General features: G+C 40.9%; 2 protein-coding genes across 12 annotated transcripts in view; both read right to left on the bottom strand.

Annotated features, from left to right (window-relative positions):
• Positions 1 to 8,424, bottom strand: part of LOC139761728 (probable serine hydrolase) — a 54,402-nt gene extending 45,978 nt beyond the window's left edge. Inside the window, exons 1-2 of one of the 11 annotated variants that reach the window (XM_071686117.1) lie at positions 8,018 to 8,424; positions 3,478 to 3,626 (exon numbers count right to left, since the gene is read on the bottom strand). In XM_071686117.1, coding sequence (XP_071542218.1) covers positions 3,478 to 3,626; positions 8,018 to 8,040 — 172 coding nt within the window. In that variant the 5' untranslated portion in view covers positions 8,041 to 8,424. The other 10 variants (XM_071686119.1, XM_071686118.1, XM_071686121.1 and 7 more) reach the window with 10 other exon arrangements.
• A 6,064-nt stretch (positions 8,425 to 14,488) lies between these two features.
• Positions 14,489 to 22,456, bottom strand: LOC139761731 (uncharacterized). Its single transcript, XM_071686132.1, has 4 exons — positions 22,170 to 22,456; positions 17,265 to 17,536; positions 16,352 to 16,440; positions 14,489 to 15,049 (listed from the first exon to the last, which is right to left on the bottom strand). The coding sequence occupies exons 2-4, from the start codon at positions 17,271 to 17,273 to the stop codon at positions 14,575 to 14,577; spliced, it is 573 nt and encodes a 190-aa protein (XP_071542233.1). The 5' UTR covers positions 17,274 to 17,536; positions 22,170 to 22,456; the 3' UTR covers positions 14,489 to 14,574.
• Positions 22,457 to 23,159: the final 703 nt, after the last annotated feature.

Below are 23,159 nucleotides of genomic sequence, written 5' to 3'. Positions count from 1 at the left end.
CTCTAGGAGAGATGGCCAGAGAGCGTTATTGGATTACGTGTTAATTGACAGGCATGCGAAAGAGAGACTTTTGGATGTTAATGTGCTGAGAGGTGCAACTGGAGGGATGTCTGATCATTATCTTGTGGAGGCTAAGGTGAAGATTAGTATGGGTTTTCAGAAAAGAGGAGTGAATGTTGGGGTGAAGAAGGTGGTGAGAGTAAGTGAGCTTGGGAAGGAGACCTGTGTGGGGAAGTACCAGGAGAGACTGTGTACAGAATGGAAAAAGGTGAGAACAATGGAAGTAAGGGGAGTGGGGGAGGAATGGGATGTATTTAGGGAATCAGTGATGGATTGCGCAAAAGATGCTTGTGGCATGAGAAGAGGCATTTGGACGATTTTTGCAGGGAAAAAATGCAATTGAGTGGGAGAAGTATAAAAGAAAGAGACAGGAGGTCAAGAGAAAGGTGCAAGAGGTGAAAAAAAGGGCAAATGAGAGTTGGGGTGAGAGACTATCAGTAAATTTTAGGGAGAATAAAAAGATGTTCTGGAAGGAGGTAAATAGGGTGCGTAAGACAAGGGAGCAAATGGGAACTTCAGTGAAGGGCGTAAATGGGGAGGTGATAACAAGTAGTGGTGATGTGAGAAGGAGATGGAATGAGTATTTTGAAGGTTTGTTGAATGTGTCTGATGACAGAGTGGCAGATATAGGGTGTTTTGGTCGAGGTGGTGTGCAAAGTGAGAGGGTTAGGGAAAATGATTTGGTAAACAGAGAAGAGGTAGTAAAAGCTTTGCGGAAGATGAAAGCCGGCAAGGCAGCAGGATTGGATGGTATTGCAGTGGAATTTATTAAAAAAGGGGGTGACTGTATTGTTGACTGGTTGGTAAGGTTATTTAATGTATGTATGACTCATGGTGAGGTGCCTGAGGATTGGCGGAATGCGTGCATAGTGCCATTGTACAAAGGCAAAGGGGATAAGAGTGAGTGCTCAAATTACAGAGGTATAAGTTTGTTGAGTATTCCTGGTAAATTATATGGGAGGGTATTGATTGAGAGGGTGAAGGCATGTACAGAGCATCAGATTGGGGAAGAGCAGTGCGGTTTCAGAAGTGGTAGAGGATGTGTGGATCAGGTGTTTGCTTTGAAGAATGTATGTGAGAAATACTTAGAAAAGCAAATGGATTTGTATGTAGCATTTATGGATCTGGAGAAGGCATATGATAGAGTTGATAGAGATGCTCTGTGGAAGGTATTAAGAATATATGGTGTGGGAGGCAAGTTGTTAGAAGCAGTGAAAAGTTTTTATCGAGGATGTAAGGCATGTGTACGTGTAGGAAGAGAGGAAAGTGATTGGTTCTCAGTGAATGTAGGTTTGCGGCAGGGGTGTGTGATGTCTCCATGGTTGTTTAATTTGTTTATGGATGGGGTTGTTAGGGAGGTAAATGCAAGAGTCCTGGAAAGAGGGGCAAGTATGAAGTCTGTTGGGGATGAGAGAGCTTGGGAAGTGAGTCAGTTGTTGTTCGCTGATGATACAGCGCTGGTGGCTGATTCATGTGAGAAACTGCAGAAGCTGGTGACTGAGTTTGGTAAAGTGTGTGGAAGAAGAAAGTTAAGAGTAAATGTGAATAAGAGCAAGGTTATTAGGTACAGTAGGGTTGAGGGTCAAGTCAATTGGGAGGTGAGTTTGAATGGAGAAAAACTGGAGGAAGTGAAGTGTTTTAGATATCTGGGAGTGGATCTGTCAGCGGATGGAACCATGGAAGCGGAAGTGGATCATAGGGTGGGGGAGGGGGCGAAAATTTTGGGAGCCTTGAAAAATGTGTGGAAGTCGAGAACATTATCTCGGAAAGCAAAAATGGGTATGTTTGAAGGAATAGTGGTTCCAACAATGCTGTATGGTTGCGAGGCGTGGGCTATGGATAGAGTTGTGCGCAGGAGGATGGATGTGCTGGAAATGAGATGTTTGAGGACAATGTGTGGTGTGAGGTGGTTTGATCGAGTAAGTAACGTAAGGGTAAGAGAGATGTGTGGAAATAAAAAGAGCGTGGTTGAGAGAGCAGAAGAGGGTGTTTTGAAATGGTTTGGGCACATGGAGAGAATGAGTGAGGAAAGATTGACCAAGAGGATATATGTGTCGGAGGTGGAGGGAACGAGGAGAAGAGGGAGACCAAATTGGAGGTGGAAAGATGGAGTGAAAAAGATTTTGTGTGATCGGGGCCTGAACATGCAGGAGGGTGAAAGGAGGGCAAGGAATAGAGTGAATTGGAGCGATGTGGTATACAGGGGTTGACGTGCTGTCAGTGGATTGAATCAAGGCATGTGAAGCGTCTGGGGTAAACCATGGAAAGCTGTGTAGGTATGTATATTTGCGTGTGTGGACGTGTGTATGTACATGTGTATGTGGGGGGGGGTTGGGCCATTTCTTTCGTCTGTTTCCTTGCGCTACCTCGCAAATGCGGGAGACAGCGACAAAGTATAAAAAAAAAAAAAAAAAAAAAAAAAAGACTCTAAGGATGAAAAAACATTTCATAACCTCTGAAGGATGAAAAACCACCTCACTACTAAATGTAGAGATTTAAAAGCAACTTGCTCATGAGATGCTTACAACATTATTCTGCTCCATAATGAGGTGTATCCTAGAGGATTCACCCTTCTTGACCATCAAAAATATATGAGGCCAGCAAATGCTTGTCTGTGGGATTCAATAAACATATAGCAACCTGCTCAGGCTTATGATGTTATGGCACATAAATGAGGTAGTGCCAAGCAACCAACCAGCCCCATTTGTTGCTGGTGTCATTATTGCAAGCATGTCACAATTCCTCATCTAGACTCTTTTAAAAGAGGGAAAGAGGACATGGAAAGATAAGGAAGATAAACTGATGCTCATGGGGCTCTGCCAATGGAATAGAAATGTTTTTCATTTTTACCAAATGAAAGAGCCCCATAGGCATTTGAGAGCATACCCACATGAAAGAGGGCTAAAATAAAGAAAAAAAAATGCTAGGAAAAATCCTACTCTTAAACACAAATGAGCATCATACTGATCCATCTTTTCCTGATGGTGGCATGCCTAATAACATGCAAGGTCAACCAGATTTACACAAAGGTACTGTGTTAAACAAAGGTGTCTGTCAAAGTCTGTCAAATACCAAGACCTCTTTTTCTGATTTAAACCAAGAATGAATTCCTTGACCTTTATAAGCTTCTCCATTCATCTTGTGATGCACCTTATAGCCCAGCTCCTATCAGCTGATGCTTCCTTCCACAAATTAGCCATAGATGTCACTATCACCACACTGCTACAGAAGGAAAAAGTGCTCTCTCAAATGCTCAGAGGGGTTTGTAATGTTTGTTATGCTTGAGATGGACAAATTATGGCACTTCAATGCTAAAACATCAACAAGGTGGATATTCTAAATTTTAGGTACAGATACTGGAAAACATGTTTAGCAGAACTGAGAATTATGATTAACATGTTGGTTTTAGTAACTTACCAGCAATATGACCAGAGGGAATAGGAATAGTAATTTCCTTTGGTATTTCAGAATTAGCCATCCTCAAGAGCAGTGATCTTACACCTTCAGAAGATAGTACTTTGAATAACCTGTGGGAATTATATCCAATATCCTTGAGCAATGGATTTCTGAAAAAAAATGAAATTATCATTTTGTACAGTCTACAATAGTCACAAAGTGATAAAAGAGGAACTGATCTGCAAAAGAAAGATATAGGTTCTGCATTTTGAGGTCAGGAATCATAAGAAGCACAACATCTGCAATATCACTAAGATGAGGAGTGTTAAGAGTTAACTGATAGGAAAATTCAAAGATTTCTTCATCATGACTTACTGTAAGTACAGTACAATCAAAGCTCAAATATCCAAACATCTTTGGAAGCAAGCAGTGTGCAGATTCCTAAAAATGCATATTTTCAAGTAGTGAAACTGTCAAGCAATTTCACACAAAAGGGAGCCAGAAATAGGTACACCACCTCTTTTCAGCTTGAAGCCACTTATACATCGCTATGTTAAGCTCTGCGGACTTGCTCTGTGCAATGATTTATACCTAGCCGTGCTCTTGTTTGTTGCACTGTCAGCACAGAATTTCACAATCTTGTCACACTGCTTCTTGATATCATAAAAGTGTCATGTTTCCAATCCCATGCCGTTTAATGAATTTGCATGCTGTAACACAGTTGTCTAGTTATTGCAATATTTCAGCTTGTTTTTGCATGATGTTACAAGCAGCATGCTTTAAATCTAAAAATATACAGATTTTTTGGATGTATGGATTTGACGCACCTAATCCCCACATAATAACAATTTGCATAACATCACTTTGGAATTAAAACAACCTCAGGGAATGATGTGTAAGACCTCACAGTTGTAAGAGATTTGTGAAATATATCACTTACCTTTTATAATAAAACATTTCAAGATATACTAAAGTAATCTTATACCTATCATGCATTTAATGATACGTATACCAAAATTGATGATGGAAAGCTTTTGATTCCACTCTTGTTAACAGAGAGATCAAGGATGGACTTACCCAGATCTATAAGCAGTATTCCATACTCGGGCAAATTAAAGCCCTATAGATACGAAACAGCTACTCATAGGAAAAAATATTGATTGTACCTATACAACACTCCAAGCTTTTGGGAAGCAGATATTGTGATGATGGGGTTTCCAGGACAGTGTGGAGGATATGGAGTTAAACATATGATCTTTAGCAAGAAATCTGGGAAAAATTGTATTCTAGCACCATAAACTTTTTTAAGGTTACTACTTCCCCCTCTGAAATGCTGCACATATTCAAACTGAGAGATTAAATATGATCAGTACAAGAAAAAGAATGAGCACTAAAGGGCAGAGAGGAGGAAAAGGGAGCTGAAGTATGTACAGAGGAATCATCACCATACAAGCAAATAGGTTAGAAGTATGAGAGAGAACATCATTTACTGAAAGAAGAATGAGAGTAGGTGATAGGAGAGACCATTAAGGATGACCATTAGTGAGAGGATAGGTTAGGAAAGTTGCTCCATCAACAACTACTGGGATGGAAAGGCCAGAGAGGTGAATGTATAAGAGAAGAGAGTGAAGAAGAAAAACCAAAGGAAGGAAGTTTAGAAAGCAAAGACATGCCACACCCTATCATATGCTTTGGAGATGTCAAAGCTTAAAACAAAAGTCTCACAAAATTCCTGAGAAAGGAGGTCCAGACATGAGTCACACAGGAGGAAAGGTCAACATACTGGTGATCTGAAAGAAGGTATGATGTGGGATTCTATATGTTTGAGAAAGTGAGACTTAAGGAATGTTTCAAAGATTTTCAAGTAGCAAATCTGAGAGCAATGGGGCAATAGTTGAAAGGGTTGAGTGGTATTTTTTTAAATTAGGGATGTTCTGCACCAAGGCATGTTTCCACACAAAAGGAAAAGTTTGGGTTTTTAGATCAAGGTTATGAAGGCAAGCAAGGACTGCTCTAGCTCAGAAGCACAGTCTGTTGGAAATCAAGGAGGTATGCCATCTGAGCCATAAGCCTTTTCCACCTGGAGTTGGAATAGCGCTTAGAAAACTCTGCATGGTGAGATGATAGATGGCATATTACAGACTGAATCATCCACTGTTGAGTTACAGAATTTAAGGTGCCAAAATGATCAGCTTTATCAGTTGGAGAGTTATCAATACATTGACTAGATCAGAAAAGAGGAGGGAAAGTGGAAATACAGTTGTTCTTCGAGATGCTTTTGGTTACGGACCAAATGATTTGTCAGTAGAAGTCAAGTCAGGACAATATCTCCTCACAGAAGTGCACTTGTCTTTGCAAAGAACAGCCTTGCAATGATTCTAAGCAGAAATGAAAATGGAGCGGGCTATAAGGGAATGGAAAGTTTCACTGTCCCTGATGTGACAGACATCAGAGTAGGAGTGATCAAACCATGAATGAGGAGAAAAAGCTGTAGAAGACTGGATGTAGGACTCCATCTCAGCACAGACTGAAGTATCCCAACTGGAGAAGCAGTACCCATCCCAGGGAAAATCAATGAAGAAGCTGATGGAGGATGGATGTAACAAGATAGAATTACACTCTTATGCATTCCAACAACCTCTCCTTTGGAAGAAGTGCTACACCATAATTAGCCCCTTCCCTCACACTAACCCCTGAATTCAGCCTTATAACTTCCTCAAACCATTCTTTCCCTTATCCTTGAGCATCATTTCAATCAGAGCTACAACATCTAGGTTCCTTTCCTCAAACATACTACCTATCTCTCCCTTCACATCATCTTGCTTACATCCATAAACATTCAGACATCCCAGCTTGAGCCTCCAAGGAGGATGAGCAATCCTTGCATGGCTCCTTCTTTTTCCAACTTTGAAAAATTGAAAATACAATTGGGGTACAAAGTTCCAGCCCCTGCTCCTGTCCCATGTTAGTATGACACACTGAGAACATGTAGGAAGTATCTATTCTCCCCTATTTCCTGGGATAATCTTACTACATATGCCTGAAAATATTTTTGAAGTACCTTACATGTCTGGCAATGGAGCAGCAAATATCAAAGTACATGGTGCAGACATAAAAGATGTTTCATCAGCATGAGTTCTATATACTATTCATAAAATCACATTCTAACTAATTATATAAAAAAATTAAGGAGAAAATTTTTCAGAATATCTATGAATATCCCACAGTTTCCTTGAACAATACAACTGCCATAGTGAAAGTATGAAACTATATTCCTTGCTAATATTTCATTCAGAAAAAAGGGCTATAGAGATATGTATTGTCTCCAATAACGATAATTTGGCAACAGCTCCTGATTCAGATAATTAACTGGGTGATGAACACAGTGTGCCTTAGACTCTGTCGATTTCGTTTAATTGTTTTTACTTATCTTTATATCCCTGTAAAATCCCTGTGACGCATAATCCACACTGCTATAATATTACCCTACACGCGCAGCAACTTGGCTACATTTGCTGAACACAGAACTGGAAATGTAAAACAAAATAGAAGAGTTGCTTATTTGGTAAATTTCTGCTGATCAATGTCATTATGTCCCATCAGTGTCATCCAAATCGCTTCTATTGTTCAATAAAAGTCTAACGAATTTACGTGACCTAACCAACTCTAACTACGCCTAAAGAAATAGTCGGGGCAGGTCCCCCTAAACAACGAAATCCTAAAAAGTCATCGAAATAAGGTCCTGTTGTAGATGTAACTTATGAAATACACCTGTAACACTATGGCATAAAGGTATTTAACAAGTTAATATTAGCAGGTAATGTTTGTATATACATAAAAAGACAAGGAGCCACTTAAAAAGAACCTAGCCCGCTAGAGAAAGTACCTCCAGAGGAGACACGCCGAAGCCTACGGGTTCTTGTTACTTAAATCTCTTACTAATCCATTCCTACAAGAAGTTTCGCATTTCTCCCTGGATAAGTTGAGGCTAATATCATTTGCTTCTTTGATCTTTTATTTTTCAAACGATATAAATTCATAAGAAAAGCGTTAAGTATCAAATACTTGAAAAAAAAAATCGCCAAAATTACCGGACTACATGGCGTTGCAAATTGGCAAAATAAATTCACCGAAATATATACAATAAGTCATATGTTGTTCATATTAATATTGATTCATCATCAAGTTTTCTACTTGACTGCAGCTACATTTCTAAAATCCTACGCAATGCTCAATTTTCGAATGCTTTCGGAGTTTAGGGATAGTGTTCAGAGGAGTCCAATGATATTTTTCTACAATTTCACTTAGTTACTTCTATGTTGCCTTTAAACTACATACTATCATAATGACTACTAAACCAACACACTGAAAATTATCTAGCTAGAACGTTAATCCTTACTTAACGCTAAGATTCCTTGAGAACTTACATCATACATACAATGGTTAGTACTGCTAACTTCCTCTGTAACACAACAACCACCGGACATGCGACACCCCTGATCTATTCACAACAGATTGCAGTGTTAAAAAGAGAGAACCTTAGCCTCGTTATCTTACGTACCTATGAAGTTGCCGAGTGATCATTATTTGTGATCCTGATTACTTGCGATACGAAGTTGCCGAGTAATAATTATTTGTGATCCTTTGAGTTTCTGTGCCCTCTTTACTTGTAGAGTCGGACTGAAATGTGATTACTCCCATTATGATTGGTTCGCTGCTTCAAAGACGTGACAGTTTTTATAACTACCTTCTTGCATCTCCATTACAGCATCATTCATTTGCCCTCGTCTATTCACGTCTGCTTTAAGCAAATAACCAAGGTGTTTGTGTGTGTTTACGATTTTTACCAAAACGTTGCAGAATTGTTTTAAAAGAGACTGTCTTGAAAGGGACCCCATTTTCTATAGTTTCCCTATAGAGTAAGAGAATGAGAATGCCATCACTGTGTAGGTACAACGTTCTCAGGTTTATCTGGCGAGGGTAGCAGAGTGGGTGATGCAATCATCATGCAACTGGTTGGTTATCTTACATTTATATCAACTTAATTATTTATTGGTCAAACATGATATTATTCACAAATTGTCCAATCTAAGTAGATTATTTGAATTAAGACAGATCTATTTATGTTAGCTAAGACAGAGCTGGCAACTGAATGCCCTAATAAAGGTCATCTCAAGGTTATGCACACACACACACACACACACACACATATATATATATATATATATATATATATATATATATATATATATATATATATATATATATTTTTTTTTTTTTTTCATACTATTCGCCATTTCCCGCATTAGCGAGGTAGCGTTAAGAACAGAGGACTGGGCCTTTGAGGGAATATCCTCATATGGCCCCCTTCTCTGTTCCTTCTTTTGGAAAATTTAAAAAAAAATGAGAGGGGAGGATTTCCAGCCCCCCGCTCCCATATATATATATATATATATATATATATATATATATATATATATATATATATATATATATATATATATATATATATATATATATATATATATATATATACATATATATACACACAATTTCCCACATTTGTGGGGTGGCATCCTTACAGCAAGAAGGATATTTTCCAGGACCATACAGACCAGCTCTATGCACACCCAAGTGAACTATAAATCTGCCTGAATGCTGAACTCGATCCATGTCTCACGTGTAGCACAAGTGCAGAGCATTTCTTCTGTATCACAGTACCTGTTATTGTGTTATTGGTAGCCTCACCATCATCCTATTTCTTTCCAATAACATTTCTTTTTTAGTATATTTACATGGATATCAAAATCTCAAGACTGGTACATGGTACAAAGATCTATTTTGTACTCTTAAACAACACAGTAATTTCAAACTAAATTAAACAATACATTATATAAATAATACCTATGTGTATAATAAACTAAGTTGTAGATGGTCAGATGCTGAACACGAAATTATCCTCTATGTAGCCTACAGAATCTCTAAATCATATGCGTGTCCAAACCCTCAGTAGGTGTAGTATCTTCTGTCTTCTGCTGGGGATGGTGATCGACGGTATGTATCCCGTGGTGAAGGTGACCTCCGTGGTGGAGTTCGACTGCGATATGATGTTTGTGGGGAAGGAGATCTGCGACGGTATGATGTTTCTGGTGAGGGGGATCTATGATATGGGAGTTCTCTTGTTGGGTATTTATCCTCAGATGTACTACCTCGCCGACTGTTGGGAGAATAATCATCCTGTCCACTGTCGTACCCATTTCTTTCCCTGTATCGTTGATCTCTGCTACCACGATCACGATCTCGACTTCTATCTCTCTCTCGACTTTTATCTCTCTCTCGACTTCTATCTCGGTCTCGCCCCCCATCACGGTCTCTATGGTCATAGTATCTACTGCCATGGTAGGAATCAGAGCCACGTTCATGACGTGTTGGAAAGGTACAAAATTTCTCCACTAATCCTCAGGGAAGGAAGAACAGGTGGATTGACTGTGGGCCGACTGCTGATACCAGGATTCGGACCTATTCTCGCGACCCAGGGCGACCAGTGAATGACTGGATATCAACGCAAGCCGTAACGCCCCTGAAAACATTGCAGTTCATGTGAAGGAAAAATCAAATCAACATTAACAAAATACATGTAAGCGGGAGTTTACAACCTTTCATCTACCAATTGCCCTCTTTACATGATTGGTGGTCGTTACGTACACCTCCTGAAAGGATGAATAACACTAATAGTATGACGATAGTTGCTTTGGTTCATCTTTTTTTTTTATGCTCACCACTTGTTACATATGCATATCATGATCATCTCTAAGTGGCACAGCATCAGAAGCAGATCTCGAGCAGGGTTGCCAGTTAAGGTAGAAGAGTGGATGATGCAATTGTCACACAGTTGGTTGGTGTCGGGAAAGACATGAAACCAGGGCCATGGTAATGGAAAGACCAGACCTAAACCAAGAGGAAATATCTAACCTTCCTTTGAGAAAGAGCTATTGCTGTATTGTAGCATAATGCAGCTAAAGGGGACGGATCTAGAGACGAGGTCTATTTGAAATGGGCGTGTGTGTATGTTTGTGTATCTCTGCCTACCCCTGGACTACTGGCATTCTGACTATAAACATACAATCTCTCCTTGTCACTTGTAGCACTTGACAACACAACTTACACAACTTATTCTTCGTAACTCTAGATTTTCCTGCGGTGAGCACTATGTGCTAGCCCTGTCTTTTAGCAAAATGGTAGGAGCAGTAGATATAAGTAATAGGTAGGAACATTTAGGCAGGAGCATTAGGAAAAAGAAGTTGGTAAGAACATTAGACAGAAGTAATCAGGAACGTTAGGTTGGGGCCTTTGCAAACACTGCGCTGGACTTGCCCTCTGCCAGTGGCCTGTTAAAGGTGAGGCATAAAGGCTAAGAAGCGGCACTGGAGTTCTTTAGTTAAGGAGACTCTTGCCGTAGCCACCCCTTTGAGGAAGTTCCAGTCGGAGCATGCGTCAGATATAGATAGATAGATAGATAGATAGATAGATAGATAGACAGAACATTCAGAATACCATCTCTAGATACATTTATTACACCATCTCATAATCCATGTTCATCCCATTATTCATGGTGAAAAAAATAGACATAGTGGCATATTTCAGCACATCAGGTATGGCCTATCACATCATATTCAAAGGAAAAGTGAAAATAGTACTGTAAAATCTTCCATAGAAATTGATATGATATTCTGATCAATGTCATTTACAGTTCCATCATTTACACAAGATATGCCCAGATGATAACCTATTCTTTGCATATCCGTAAACATTTGGCACACAGATTCATCCCCATTTGTTCCTATGAACAGGGAGAATACAATAAGATGTTCAACCACGCTATTAATCAGAAATGTCTTGACACTTCACAGCTGCTATCAGGAAGGTACAATATGCATCACTGTTGATAACCAGAACCCCGAACTCTTGCAACTATTCGCACTTTTGGTACTAAAGTTTTCAGCGAATTTTTGGGTGGAGAAGGAACCTTCTTTGAGAGAATGAAACAGGTGTGAACTCTATTTGGGTCATCCTGTAACTTTTATGCATCTTATGCTGTGTCAGCATCGAAACTTAAGTCAGCAGTAATCAGCATTATATGCTTAACCAGTACAGTAGTAAAGAGAAACATTTTTGCCGGAGGTTAATCTTTTTTGACACCCTCGTACTGTTTTGTTTTATAATCTAGAAATCAATTTATTCTAGTATTTAGTTATAGAATTGGCACCTATCCTACCACTAGTTGCAGGTTAGGAGTTTCGTTCATACACAAGCATACATATTCCTAAAGTGTTTAGGTTTTCATCATGTATTTTAGTTTCAGTCTGAGAATTACTCACTTCACTAATAGGTGGACTAAGAACGTATCAAACTAACGAGTCCAAGTTGACTAAAAGGGCAAGACGATGCCGGGGGATAGACGTGCTGCTGAGGGAGGCCAAGACAACAAATGGGCTGTCTCAAATGTATCAGGATGTACTGGAGGGCCACGGTGACGAGACAAGAGATAAAAGACAAGACTGATTGCAAAGCCAAGTTTTATTATGCTCAACAACGCCCGGCAGATAAGTCATGCTGAGACATTAACGAATTCTACATGTCATAGCAATGCTCAAGAGCTACAGACTACCCAAGAGTAGAAAAAAGGGATATTAATGATATCTAAAGTGGCACTTGACTGTGTTGTCGAATGACCACGAACAAAAGTCAAGGCCAGATGGTGAAGAAATTGGCCTTATCTGTCAACAGGTTTGTTTTCTCATGCTCAGAGCAACGCGGGTCTAAGAAGAGTTGGGATCACCCAGTCCAAAGATGAGAGCCCTACCTACATTGATAACTGTGTTTACAAGGAGTTAGTGCAATGTTCTTTACCCCATGACTGATTAAACTCAATATTTGGAAAGACTATGAAAACTATTAAAAGTTCGCATGATTTGAGTGACAGACAAGAAATTATCATTCGGTATACTAAAGGAAAAAAGACTAACGAAATAACATAAAAAGAGCTTGAAAACTCCCTAGAACTCAATGTGAAATGTGGGGTTCATGTTCACTGATGTTTTTTGCCATTCTGAGGGGAGGGTAGAGAGGCTACTGCAGTCATCAGGCTCTCCTCCAGGTTTACAGATAAATTGTTTCTCATTGTAGAGAAAGATGCCTTCACAAAGGTAGGTGACCTGGACCCAAAGGGCAGAAGATTTTCCAAAGCCTTCTTTCCTAGGTCAAGGTGCACCTTTACACAGATCTTAAACCGTGTGAGGTTTAAGCTTTTAGATACCAATTTGAGGCCATGGTCTGAACACACTTCAAACAGTGCCTCTTGAAGGCAGATTGGAAGTTTCTTCATATGACGTTCATTAGGAGGAACGGATTTCTAACCCAATCCAGCTGTACAAATCTATCATGTATGTCAGGAAAGTAAGATCTAAAAGCACAAAAAAGGTTGGTCAAATGTTCCACAGTAACTGGCTTCAAAATATCTCTCTTATCAATGTTACAGGAAAAAATAAGCATCCGAGAGAGGAGAAAACGTAAAATCTCTCTGAGCATATCTCCTTCCACATCTCCATTTTCTTTTGAAAACCACCAACTTTATCATGTGAGAATGTTTGTAATCTTGCCCTGAAGAGACAAATTTGGCTTATCCAGTTTGCTAAACATGTCTGCAAGATATGCCAATTGTGCAAGCCAAGCAGTATTATCAAAATGTGGCAAAAGGAAATCCATGTTCTGATAAAGAGGATCTTACCTCATCTCGCAACTCGAACAACCCTCCCTGTTGACAGCCAGCGAACCCTTGTATTAGGATTGCCAGACGTTTGAAAAGCTTCACGGCCAAATCGGCCAAACAATTTTACAATTCCGTCAAAATTTCAGGAAAAAATCGGCAAAATGCTTTTCAGACAAGAATATGTTATGGGCAAAACATTAAATCAACTTGCAATAATAAAAGTACTCTGTATCTTAGGTTGATAAAAGTACCATACATCCTAGTTACAAAATAAAAGTGCTATGGATCCTAATATTAATACTAAACTTTGATATGACGGAGGAGAGTTGAGCAGGTCAGTCATGCGTGGAGTTACGGTGAAATCCTTGTAGCACTTCCCTCGACACTGAAGATGGGGACGAACTCGAATGCTTGCGTCAACATTTCAGTACTAGCTGATTTCATGATTAAGTTTTCACGTTAGTTACAATGGAGAATATTCTTTCAACTACTGTGTAGCTAACAAGGGTTGTTAGGCAAGCCAAAACATAATAAGCTATCCTGCTGAGTTCTTACATTGCAATACTCCTGACCAGAGAGACGGAATCTGAAGGAACTTGGCCATCAAAAATAGACTCCTCATCCTATGGTAAGTGTAGTATTTCTCTATACTGTTGTTCAATAAGATCTTTATTAGAACCTCGAAGGTGAGGTAGATAAAGGCTTGTGAGTGGCACAGGAGAAAATAGCCTATAGCAACTGATAGAGATACAGCTAAAGATGCTTCCAGAGCCTTGCTTGGTGTTGTCGAGGCTTTCTTTTCTGGGAACATTTAGAATCAGACAGTTTTCTTTTGAATATCTTCGCCGGTTTGCCAACATGACAATGATGTTTTGTCTTAAGGTAGGGTTGGAGGTGAGCTGGTTTCATACTACTGTTGGCCAACCTCTCCTCTTGTCACAAAAGAAGCACAAAAAGCTTCCGGAGGATCAGAATTCATGGAAGTAAATCCAAAAAGCACATAATGATCGCACGTAGCTCTTTGAACAATGTTGCATAACCCCAGGGGAACACGTATCTCAGTTTGGACAACACTGGAACTTTAGACCATAAAAACTCTGATAACTCAGAAATCGCAGAGTAGGCAAAGGCCAAAGGCCATTCTTGGATCAATGACCCAACAGCCATCCGCTGGAACTAACAGGGACTTCTGCTTACTGCTTGAAGCGAGTCGTGTTAAAAAAGAATGTTGAAATCCGAGGGAACACTTTAGTAATAGAAAGGTAAATATAAATGATTTTATTTATATAAAACTTTGCCAGAATTTACCAAAATATGCAAAAATATCTCTTCGATCTATTGCGATATTTCTAGTCCTCGTCGCTCTCATCAGATGCACTTGTTGCAGGTACGGCACGGAGGGGACTGAGGCTAGCCACTGGCTTGCCAACGGCAGGAACGGGATTGGCTGGCTTGCGAGCGGGAACAGAGGGTTGAGGGGCAACGCGACTAGCTGGCTTGACGGCAGGAGTTGCGGGAGCAGCCGGTTTTGCGTTGGTGGTGAACACATGGGGTTGGAGGGCAGGGAAGGCTACCAGCTGGAAGTGGTGAGTCTGGACTACAGGGGCGGGAGCGGGAGCTGATTTTGGGGCAACCTTCTTCAGAGTGGGTGCAGGAGCAGTTCTTTTCATGGTTGGTGGTGCAGGAGCAGCCTGTTTTGGGGTGGCTGGTGCAGGAGCAGCCTTCTTCAAAGCGGCTGGTGCAGGAGCAGCTTTCATAAGCCCAAGGTCCAGCCGATCTGCCTTTATCTCAACCTCGATCTCCTTCCCATTTGCATCCGTATAACTTCATGCAAGAAACAGAAGACAAGAACAGATGAATGAAAAAAAAAATATATATATATATATATATATATCATACAAACCTCCAACAGCCAGGATCGAACCCGTGACCCCTGTGCAAGAGGCAGGCATGCTAACCGCCAGGCTATGGGACTGTATAATAGGAAACAACTATTCGAAATACTAAGTACTCGAATACCCTTCGTCTCACAATGGTAAAACGCTATCAGCTGGCTATGTGCGTCTGTTCGGAAATAACCGGTATAGACCCCGTTGCTCACCATTGTGAGACGAAGGGTATTCGAGTACTTAGTATTTCGAATAGTTGTTTCCTATTATACAGTCCCATAGCCATATATATATGGACTGAGAGTATCGGCAAACTTCATGGAAAATGATATATTTTGAAAAGAAGGTAATAGTATGAAGAGAACAACAGAACAATTTTGGATCATTAGTGGGGAGAGAAGAGAGGGAAGTGGGAACAGGTGAGGTGAAGAGGCAATAGAGTGAGGATTTTGAAGCACCGCTGAATGTACTACAATGCACCGAAACCAAAACCCTCTTATCCACAACTATGCCCCACAGTTCTTTCCATGGTTTCCTTTGACCACATTATACACCTTAGCTCAACCGACAGCACATCAGTCCATGAGTATCACATTGCTCCAATTCGTTCTATCTAGTGCACGTTTCACACCCTCCTGCACGTACAGGTCCCGATAACTTCAAGTGTCTTCCACACCATCCTTTTATCTCGGCTCGTTCTCCCTTTCCTCCTTGTTCCCTCCAGTTCTAATATATACTTCTTCTTGGTCAATCTTTCCTCACCCATTTTGCTCATACGTCCAGTCCACTGCAGCACGCCCTGCTCAACTCTCTTGAATAAACTCCATATGCTACCAAATCTCTCTCTTTCTCATGATACCGTTTCTCTCACGATCAGTCCTCCAAACACAACATATTGTGCTATGGCATTGTATTTCCAGTATTATACACACTCCTCAACGTATCCAGGACCTTTGCATCCTCACGAACCTCATGCTTTACTTCAGCTCTCATAGTTCCATCTACTGCCATGTTCAGCTACAGGTACCTAAAACATCCTGAGCACACACACTCGACCTGTGTCAGCAATGGCACACCCGAGAACCCGCGACAAGCTTATTCTTGGTGAAGCTTTACACACACACTCGTCATACATTCTGTGTCTCATTTCTAATCGCACAATTTGCTGAAAAGTAAGAAGAAAATGTAGCATAAAAAGCGCTCTTTGTTAGACACCAAAATCATATGTGATACTCACCTGTATGTGATGGTGACGTCACGGGCGTTGTCCCCTCCTAGAAGCACGGTGCGGCAGCTCGCCAGACCAACCAGCGCCAGCAGCACCAGCTGTACATACAACCATAAACTGTAAATCTCATTCTCTCAGGTTTTGTACACTATTGTCACAGCTCAGTAGCAGTACATACAACCATAAACTGTAAATCTCATTCTCTCAGGTTTTGTACACTATTGTCACAGCTCAGTAGCTGTACATACAACCATAAACTGTAAATCTCATTCTCTCAGGTTTTGTACACTATTGTCACAGCTCAGTAGCAGTACATACAACCATAAACTGTAAATCTCATTCTCTCAGGTTTTGTACACTATTGTCACAGCTCAGTAGCTGTACATACAACCATAAACTGTAAATCTCATTCTCTCAGGTTTTGTACACTATTGTCACAGCTCAGTAGCTGTACATACAACCATAAACATTGTATCAACTTTCTTTCACGGGATTTCTGCACCATAGCGACAGCTCGGCAGCTTCGTAAGGTTACCAGGAAAGTCAAATGGTTCTATGAAGGTCGTGGTATAAGGGATAGTGCTTTCGCTTATCATTTTCCCGGGGAAAACATAGAAGGATTTATCTTTGTAAATCAATTTTACAAGGGTAAGTGGGAAGGTATGAATTGTATGCCACTTGATCATTATCAACGTATTATCTTCAAATATTAAGAATAATTCTTTATCTCTGATAAGATAACTGATCGATGAGTTTCTGCCTAGCCCCTAAAGAAATTATATCAACACAAGTAATTCTCCAGTAAATGATTATGAGCCCCATCACCTTATATAAACTTCATCACATATATTCCCTTACTGTCTGACTCTATACATTGCACACTACAATAACTGGCAAACACTTATGGAGTAGACGAACTTACACACTTCATGGTAAAGATTGGTAGTGGAGAGGACGTCCCGGCAATGTTCAATTCACAGCGGAGCTGCTTCAACTGATGTCCTACTGCTTCCAGTTGCCTTATATACCAGCAAGGAGGGTGGCAAGGACGGGACAGTGTAGGGGCGTCGGAGTGTGAGAGTGAGAGGGCAGGTCACACCCTTGGTGAGTTTTTGTTGCCATAGATCTGATACTTCCCGCTCCATTCCCTTTGTCGTGCAAGAGGCTTTGGCGACGATTGTTGCTAGGCTGAACCTGTTCACGATCAGGGTGACCAGGGAGGTATATGGGAGAGTCAGGGAGTAAAAGGCAGGTCTGAGGTATGCTAGAAGTGGGGTCGCATGGGTGTAAGGGCGTATTGATGGGGTAGGGACAGGTGCGACATGGGCAATCCCCCTCCTGCTTGAGATATACATTATAAAATAAACGTATTTAATAATAAGGATGATTCATATATACTTACACTTATTCTAAGCCTTTTAGTACCTCGAAAAGAAAGAAGAATATATGTATCAGTCGATACGTTTAACTGTTTCATTGACTGACACTAGTGATCAATGAAACTTCGACAGTCTTACCATCTTCCGAAAACAATGATACATCATCAAAAAACAAAATTTTCCATATGTTTTATAGCCATAAAGTTTTCTATGTCATCGAATATCATTATCTTATTGATAAATGGTCACCAGCCCCATAATAAATATACTTCTGTACAACAGCTGTATTCACTTATATGTGGATCTGACTGATGGTAGAGCTTTAACTTAACATCCACATAACTTTAAGAGCGTTCTATCACTGATACAGAGTCCGTTCTTAAAGCACCGTTCTGTTTTGAGATTTTCCTTTATCTTGGCGAGTCCCTAATTCACTCCTCTCTCCCTTTTGACCAAGTCTTGGATAAGCTCCTGCGTGGGAATCATATCAGTTTCTGTTTGCGGATGATACTGCTTTCGTAGTAGACTCTACAGACAAACTCAGAGTTTGAGAACAAATGGAAAAGACGTTAGATGTAAAGATAAAGAAATTTAAGGCAATGAGGCGCAGTAGAGAGATTAGACGAGACAGTTTGCGATTTGTTTAATGAGAAGAACCTGTAGGAAGTGAAGTGCTTTAGGCAGATGTGGCAGAGGTTGAAATACAAGGGGCTGAATTAAGTCACAAGGTGGAAGAAGAGGCTAAGGCCCCGGTTGCATAAAATAGCATATGGACATGATGGGTATTTGGTGAAGGGCAGTAACATAACAAGGTTTCCTCTTCTTATTCACCTCAGAGACAAGACGATACAAATGAAGGCACTTCCCCTACCCACCAAGCCCTCGGACCACAACAGCTTGCGGGGAAAAAAGCAAAAGCGCTATGTAGTATAGAGAGGAAATGCTGCTTTGGAAGTGTTTTAGGAAAGTCTAGTTTGGTAATTACATCTGAAGTGCTGCTACAGCAGTAGATTCTGGGTAGGAGGCTAAAATGCGAAAGGAGGAATTAGTTTGAGATTATAAACTTTATGTAATCATACAGCTTTATCACTGACGTCTGGAGGGTATTTAGTTACCTTCTGACAGAAGATAATTTACCTACAATACCATTTCTTCTCTTCTCTTTTGATTACACACCACTAGTTCAACATCTTGAGTCTCTGCCTAATGCAGAGATATTCTTATGTGTTATGTTAAAGTTATTCAACACTTTGAAAACATATATCGTATTTCCTCATCCTCCTTTCTTTTCATTTTAGAGAAAATGATTTTTGATTGATTTCTATATAAAAGGCTTATTTACAAGGGGCGGAATATTCTAGCTGCTGTTCTTTGTATTCTTTCTAAGTTTTCTTCATCTTTGATAAGGTTTTGGTAACCAGAACCGAAGAGTATTTTCAAGGGAAGGTCAGACTACAGATATGCAGATTAAGTATTTTCTTTCTTTATGAGGTTTATGTTTCAGGCTATGAAACTTATATTTGTTTTAGTATAAACAGCTAGACATTAATAGGTCATTGATGATTATCACTTCAAGGTTTTTCCTTCATTTACTTCTAATAATGACTTACGAAGCATCTTATTTTTTGTAATTCTTACTTTACTCGCCTCAAAATCCTTGCTTTGCGATTTTACTGACCTCTCAATCGGTTTGTCTAAATCATTCTGAATCCTTGGCTGTCTGCCTTTGAGTGAACTTTATTTGCTATTTTCATATCAGTGGCAGATTCCGAAATTTGTCTCCAGCTCACTGATGTAGGCACTGCTGGAGAACGTGGGTCTTAGTGCTGTGTCTTGTGGAACCCACGCTGAGCTATGTTGGCTATGTTGACTTCCTTCACCCTCATCATATTCAGTCTCACTCACGTTCTCAGTTTCAGTACCACTGGGTCGGTCGCCCAACATTTACGTAATCGTTTCGCTTTAATTGGTGCTAAGCACCTTGAATTTGAAAACGAAGGCAGTAACATTGCCCGTCTTGAGGGAATCTATTATCTAGGCCGTTCCTGATCTTCTTCAATACTTAACTGTTCAATTCCCTTCGACATATTTTCGGATTTTCAAAGCTTGTTTACGTAGCATCCAGCGAGAAGAACTTTGTGTACTTCCATTTATGGTGTCCTATATTCATTCCATCAATGATCGCTTTTGGCATTGGTGGACTTCACTAGCGTATTGGTTACGCGTTGAGCAAAGTCATCTTCGGCGAGGCTGTATCCCCTGTTCTGCTAAATATATATATTCAATTTAGATGTAAAGTCTTTAGCAGATATTGTTTATCTACTTTTGCGGGCGTTGCTTTCCTTGCGCTTAAAAGGTACAGAGTGCCCAGTGTTCGTGTGCTACACCCACTCGAAACATTGAAGCCGCAGTATCACGACTCGTCTAACTCTGGTTCGGAGCGTGTGAGAGTGTGGTTGATGGCAATCACTTAGCTCATCATAACGCGGGATGGCTCACACAGGGGAGGAACAAATTACCATAACAATGCACGGTCAGCCCCTTCACCCAGCGAAGTAAAGTGGAAAGTAAGCATTTCCACAGGACCCTCGTCGGCCCAGAAAGGTTCACTTCAGTTCGAATTAGTTCAACCCTACGGCTGCTTCACCTGTCCCCGCTGAGGTACAGGTGCAATGAATGGTGCGAGTAACAGACGCAGATTGAAGTCAACCCGGAACTGCACAAGTGATTCGTTGAGTAACTCAGCTGAAATATTACGTAAACAAATGAGGGCAGCCCAGTGAGGCGCAAGGACGCCTGCTTATGGTCAGCCTGTGTAGGTCCAAGTCTTAAATCGATCCGTACGATCAAAAGTGGTCCAGCAAGGTGGTCAAGAAAACAAGCAGGTGGGGCATGTATGGTAATGACGGGAAAACAATTGGATGCGGGTTACGGAGTACATCAGAGAAGTCGGCCGTTCTTTTACGTGTTGATGGACCTTTGCATTCACCTAAAAAGCCGCTCTCCCGCATGACTCTTCTCACGCACAGCTACTTGCCAGCCGACTACACTCTTGCGTCCACCTCTGGCACTAGAACCTGCTTATTTTTCAACCAAGGTCAAAAGCATAACGTTAACCTAAAATGGAACAGATTCATCCAAACTAAAGCCGCTGTAGCAAAAGCAGAGCTCGTAAAACTGTATAAATTCTGAGATGCATTTGTTAAAACCAAATTGCATCTCTATAAAGCCGTAATTCGTCTTAATGACTTATGCTCCAGCAGCCCTTGAGCATATAGCAAAAACAAACTTTCGTACGATTCAGTTATGTCAAAATGAAGCACTGAGGTGGAACTTTAACACCAAATGGCGTAGTTTTACAGAGAACGTAGAACACGAGAGAGAGGAAAGATTCCAGCAAGGAGAACGTTTAGAGTTCCACCATGACTACTGGATACGTTCTTCAGAAACCCACATCGGGACAGACAACCCTAACAACATCTTCAACAGACCCCCTGGACACTATCCTAATCCCATATATTAACAAGCAAATAGAATTGTAAATAACCTCCCGACACCAACTCCCGACAAAGATTGTGTTGGCGCGTTCAGTGACTACCGTCAGAAGCATAAGCAATTCTCTCCCCTAACATCCTTCCCCTAATGGCACTTAAAAAGAAAATAAGGTACATAAAAACACACCTCCACACATGCCAAACCTGTCCTTCCTTAGATGTACTGTCCAAACTTAAGCACATTCAATGCGCGCTGGGTTATGCCCCGGCTCTTCCCTTTCTGCTAAATCTCACTTCCTCATAATTGACTCCTCCACTTTCTTCCCTCCCCCATCTGTCCCTTGCTCTGGAGGTGTGTTTTCTATCGCCATCACTCAACCTGATCCAAGCTGAGGGAGAGGACGACTCGTCCTGACGTCTCTGGACATGTCATTGGTAGAATCGCCGAAGAAAGGAAAGGTAACATAGATTTAGACATTAATTCTTTCTATTCTGTCATACAAAGGAATACAGACGTTCACCAATCGGATACGCTGACCTTGATACCATCACGATGCCTCCTGAATACAGTTGGATTCGTGAAGCCAGACGTGCCCTCCCCAACTGACTGGCTAACCACGGTATACAAGGCTGCTCGACCACGCCCCATCGAGTAATTTAGACTAAAACAACAAACAATGGTCAAAAAATTTGCCTAAACCTCTACCAAGACTTAGGAACGTTCCTCACAAAAACCCTCTTGGTAAACTTTTAAAAAAAAATTGAGTGCTAATCCATCTATGACCGCTCCCTTCCAGTCCATATACACTGCTAAGTCTAGGACGTCGAGAACTGGATATTGACCCTTAACCCAGAGAATACTGCACCTGCAATCCATCAGTAGAAAGATGAGGTTGTTGCCTCTGCTGCATGCAAGCTTGTTCGACCCAACACACTAGATATCTAGTGTCTTACCCCTCACGATGACGACCACTTTCTCCCTCATGGAATGCTCTTCCCGATGATGTCAACACCAACAAGTGATATACAGCGCGAACGTTATCTTGATACACCTCACTGCTTCATGTGCTTTACGTATGGCCACGACTGCGCCGTAGTTGGACGCCACTTTTCGCCAGTACAAGTCCAAGTTGTGTGGACTACAGAAGCTCACACTCTGTTGTCTCTGGAACGGCGCCCGCAGACGAAAGAACAGCTTGCGTCCAGCCGGGCAAAATACACGACCTCAATGGTTCCTCCACCTCAGGCCAATCAAAACTAAACGCAGCAGTTACCGCCGACCTGCCACCACACCCCTGCCTTCCCCGTCCGTGACCCCCCTTTGCCCTCCAGCAATGGGGTATTAGAGGTAGGGGGGAGGCAGGTTCCAGGGCCCCAATACTTTAGGTGGTTCCTGAGAGTGATTAAATCCGATTTTTCTTAAAACCTCCCATGACCCGATAGCCTGAAGCCTCCGTACATAAGATGATGAGACTTTCCTTAAATGTTTGTTTGTTTTATGATCTCCAATCCTAACTGGCTCTTGAATTGCCGTTTCTCCCATTCGATAGTCTCGATTTAACGAGCTGCTTAAGGAAGGATTCTTCTGATATCACTCGTAGTAATGAGTATGATAAACTCATGTGCAAACGTTTTGCTTCGAGTGAGGCGAAGTACGTACTTTCCAACAGGATAGTTAACGTATGGAATGATTTACCAGTTCGGATAGTTGAAAGCAGTACCATGGATGCGTTAAAGCATTGACTTGGTAAATGTTTCGCTTCAAGCAGACCCGTGCTTCAAGGGACACGGTCCACCTTGTTCTTTAGTCATGAATTGTATTATGAGTCGTATATTCATTCTATATCTATGCTGAACTTACAGAAAGCTTAGAAATGTGTGAAACAATTACTATAAATGGTTTCATCCCATTTTTCAGATACATACTGAGAGAGGGAGAGACAA

Source organism: Panulirus ornatus, chromosome 41 (genome assembly GCF_036320965.1).
Source record: "Panulirus ornatus isolate Po-2019 chromosome 41, ASM3632096v1, whole genome shotgun sequence".
Classification (NCBI taxonomy): Eukaryota; Metazoa; Arthropoda; class Malacostraca; order Decapoda; family Palinuridae; genus Panulirus; species Panulirus ornatus.
The sequence above is the reverse complement of the archived record's forward strand: the minus strand, read 5'-3'. Positions and strand labels throughout refer to the sequence as shown.

What these genes read in the sequence shown, in the direction of transcription:
- LOC139761731 (XM_071686132.1), bottom strand. An exon ending in GACGTCACCATCACATACAG is followed by an intron (nt 15,050 to 16,351) that starts GTGAGTATCACA and finishes TCTTGCATGAAG; the next exon opens with TTATACGGATGCAAATGGGA.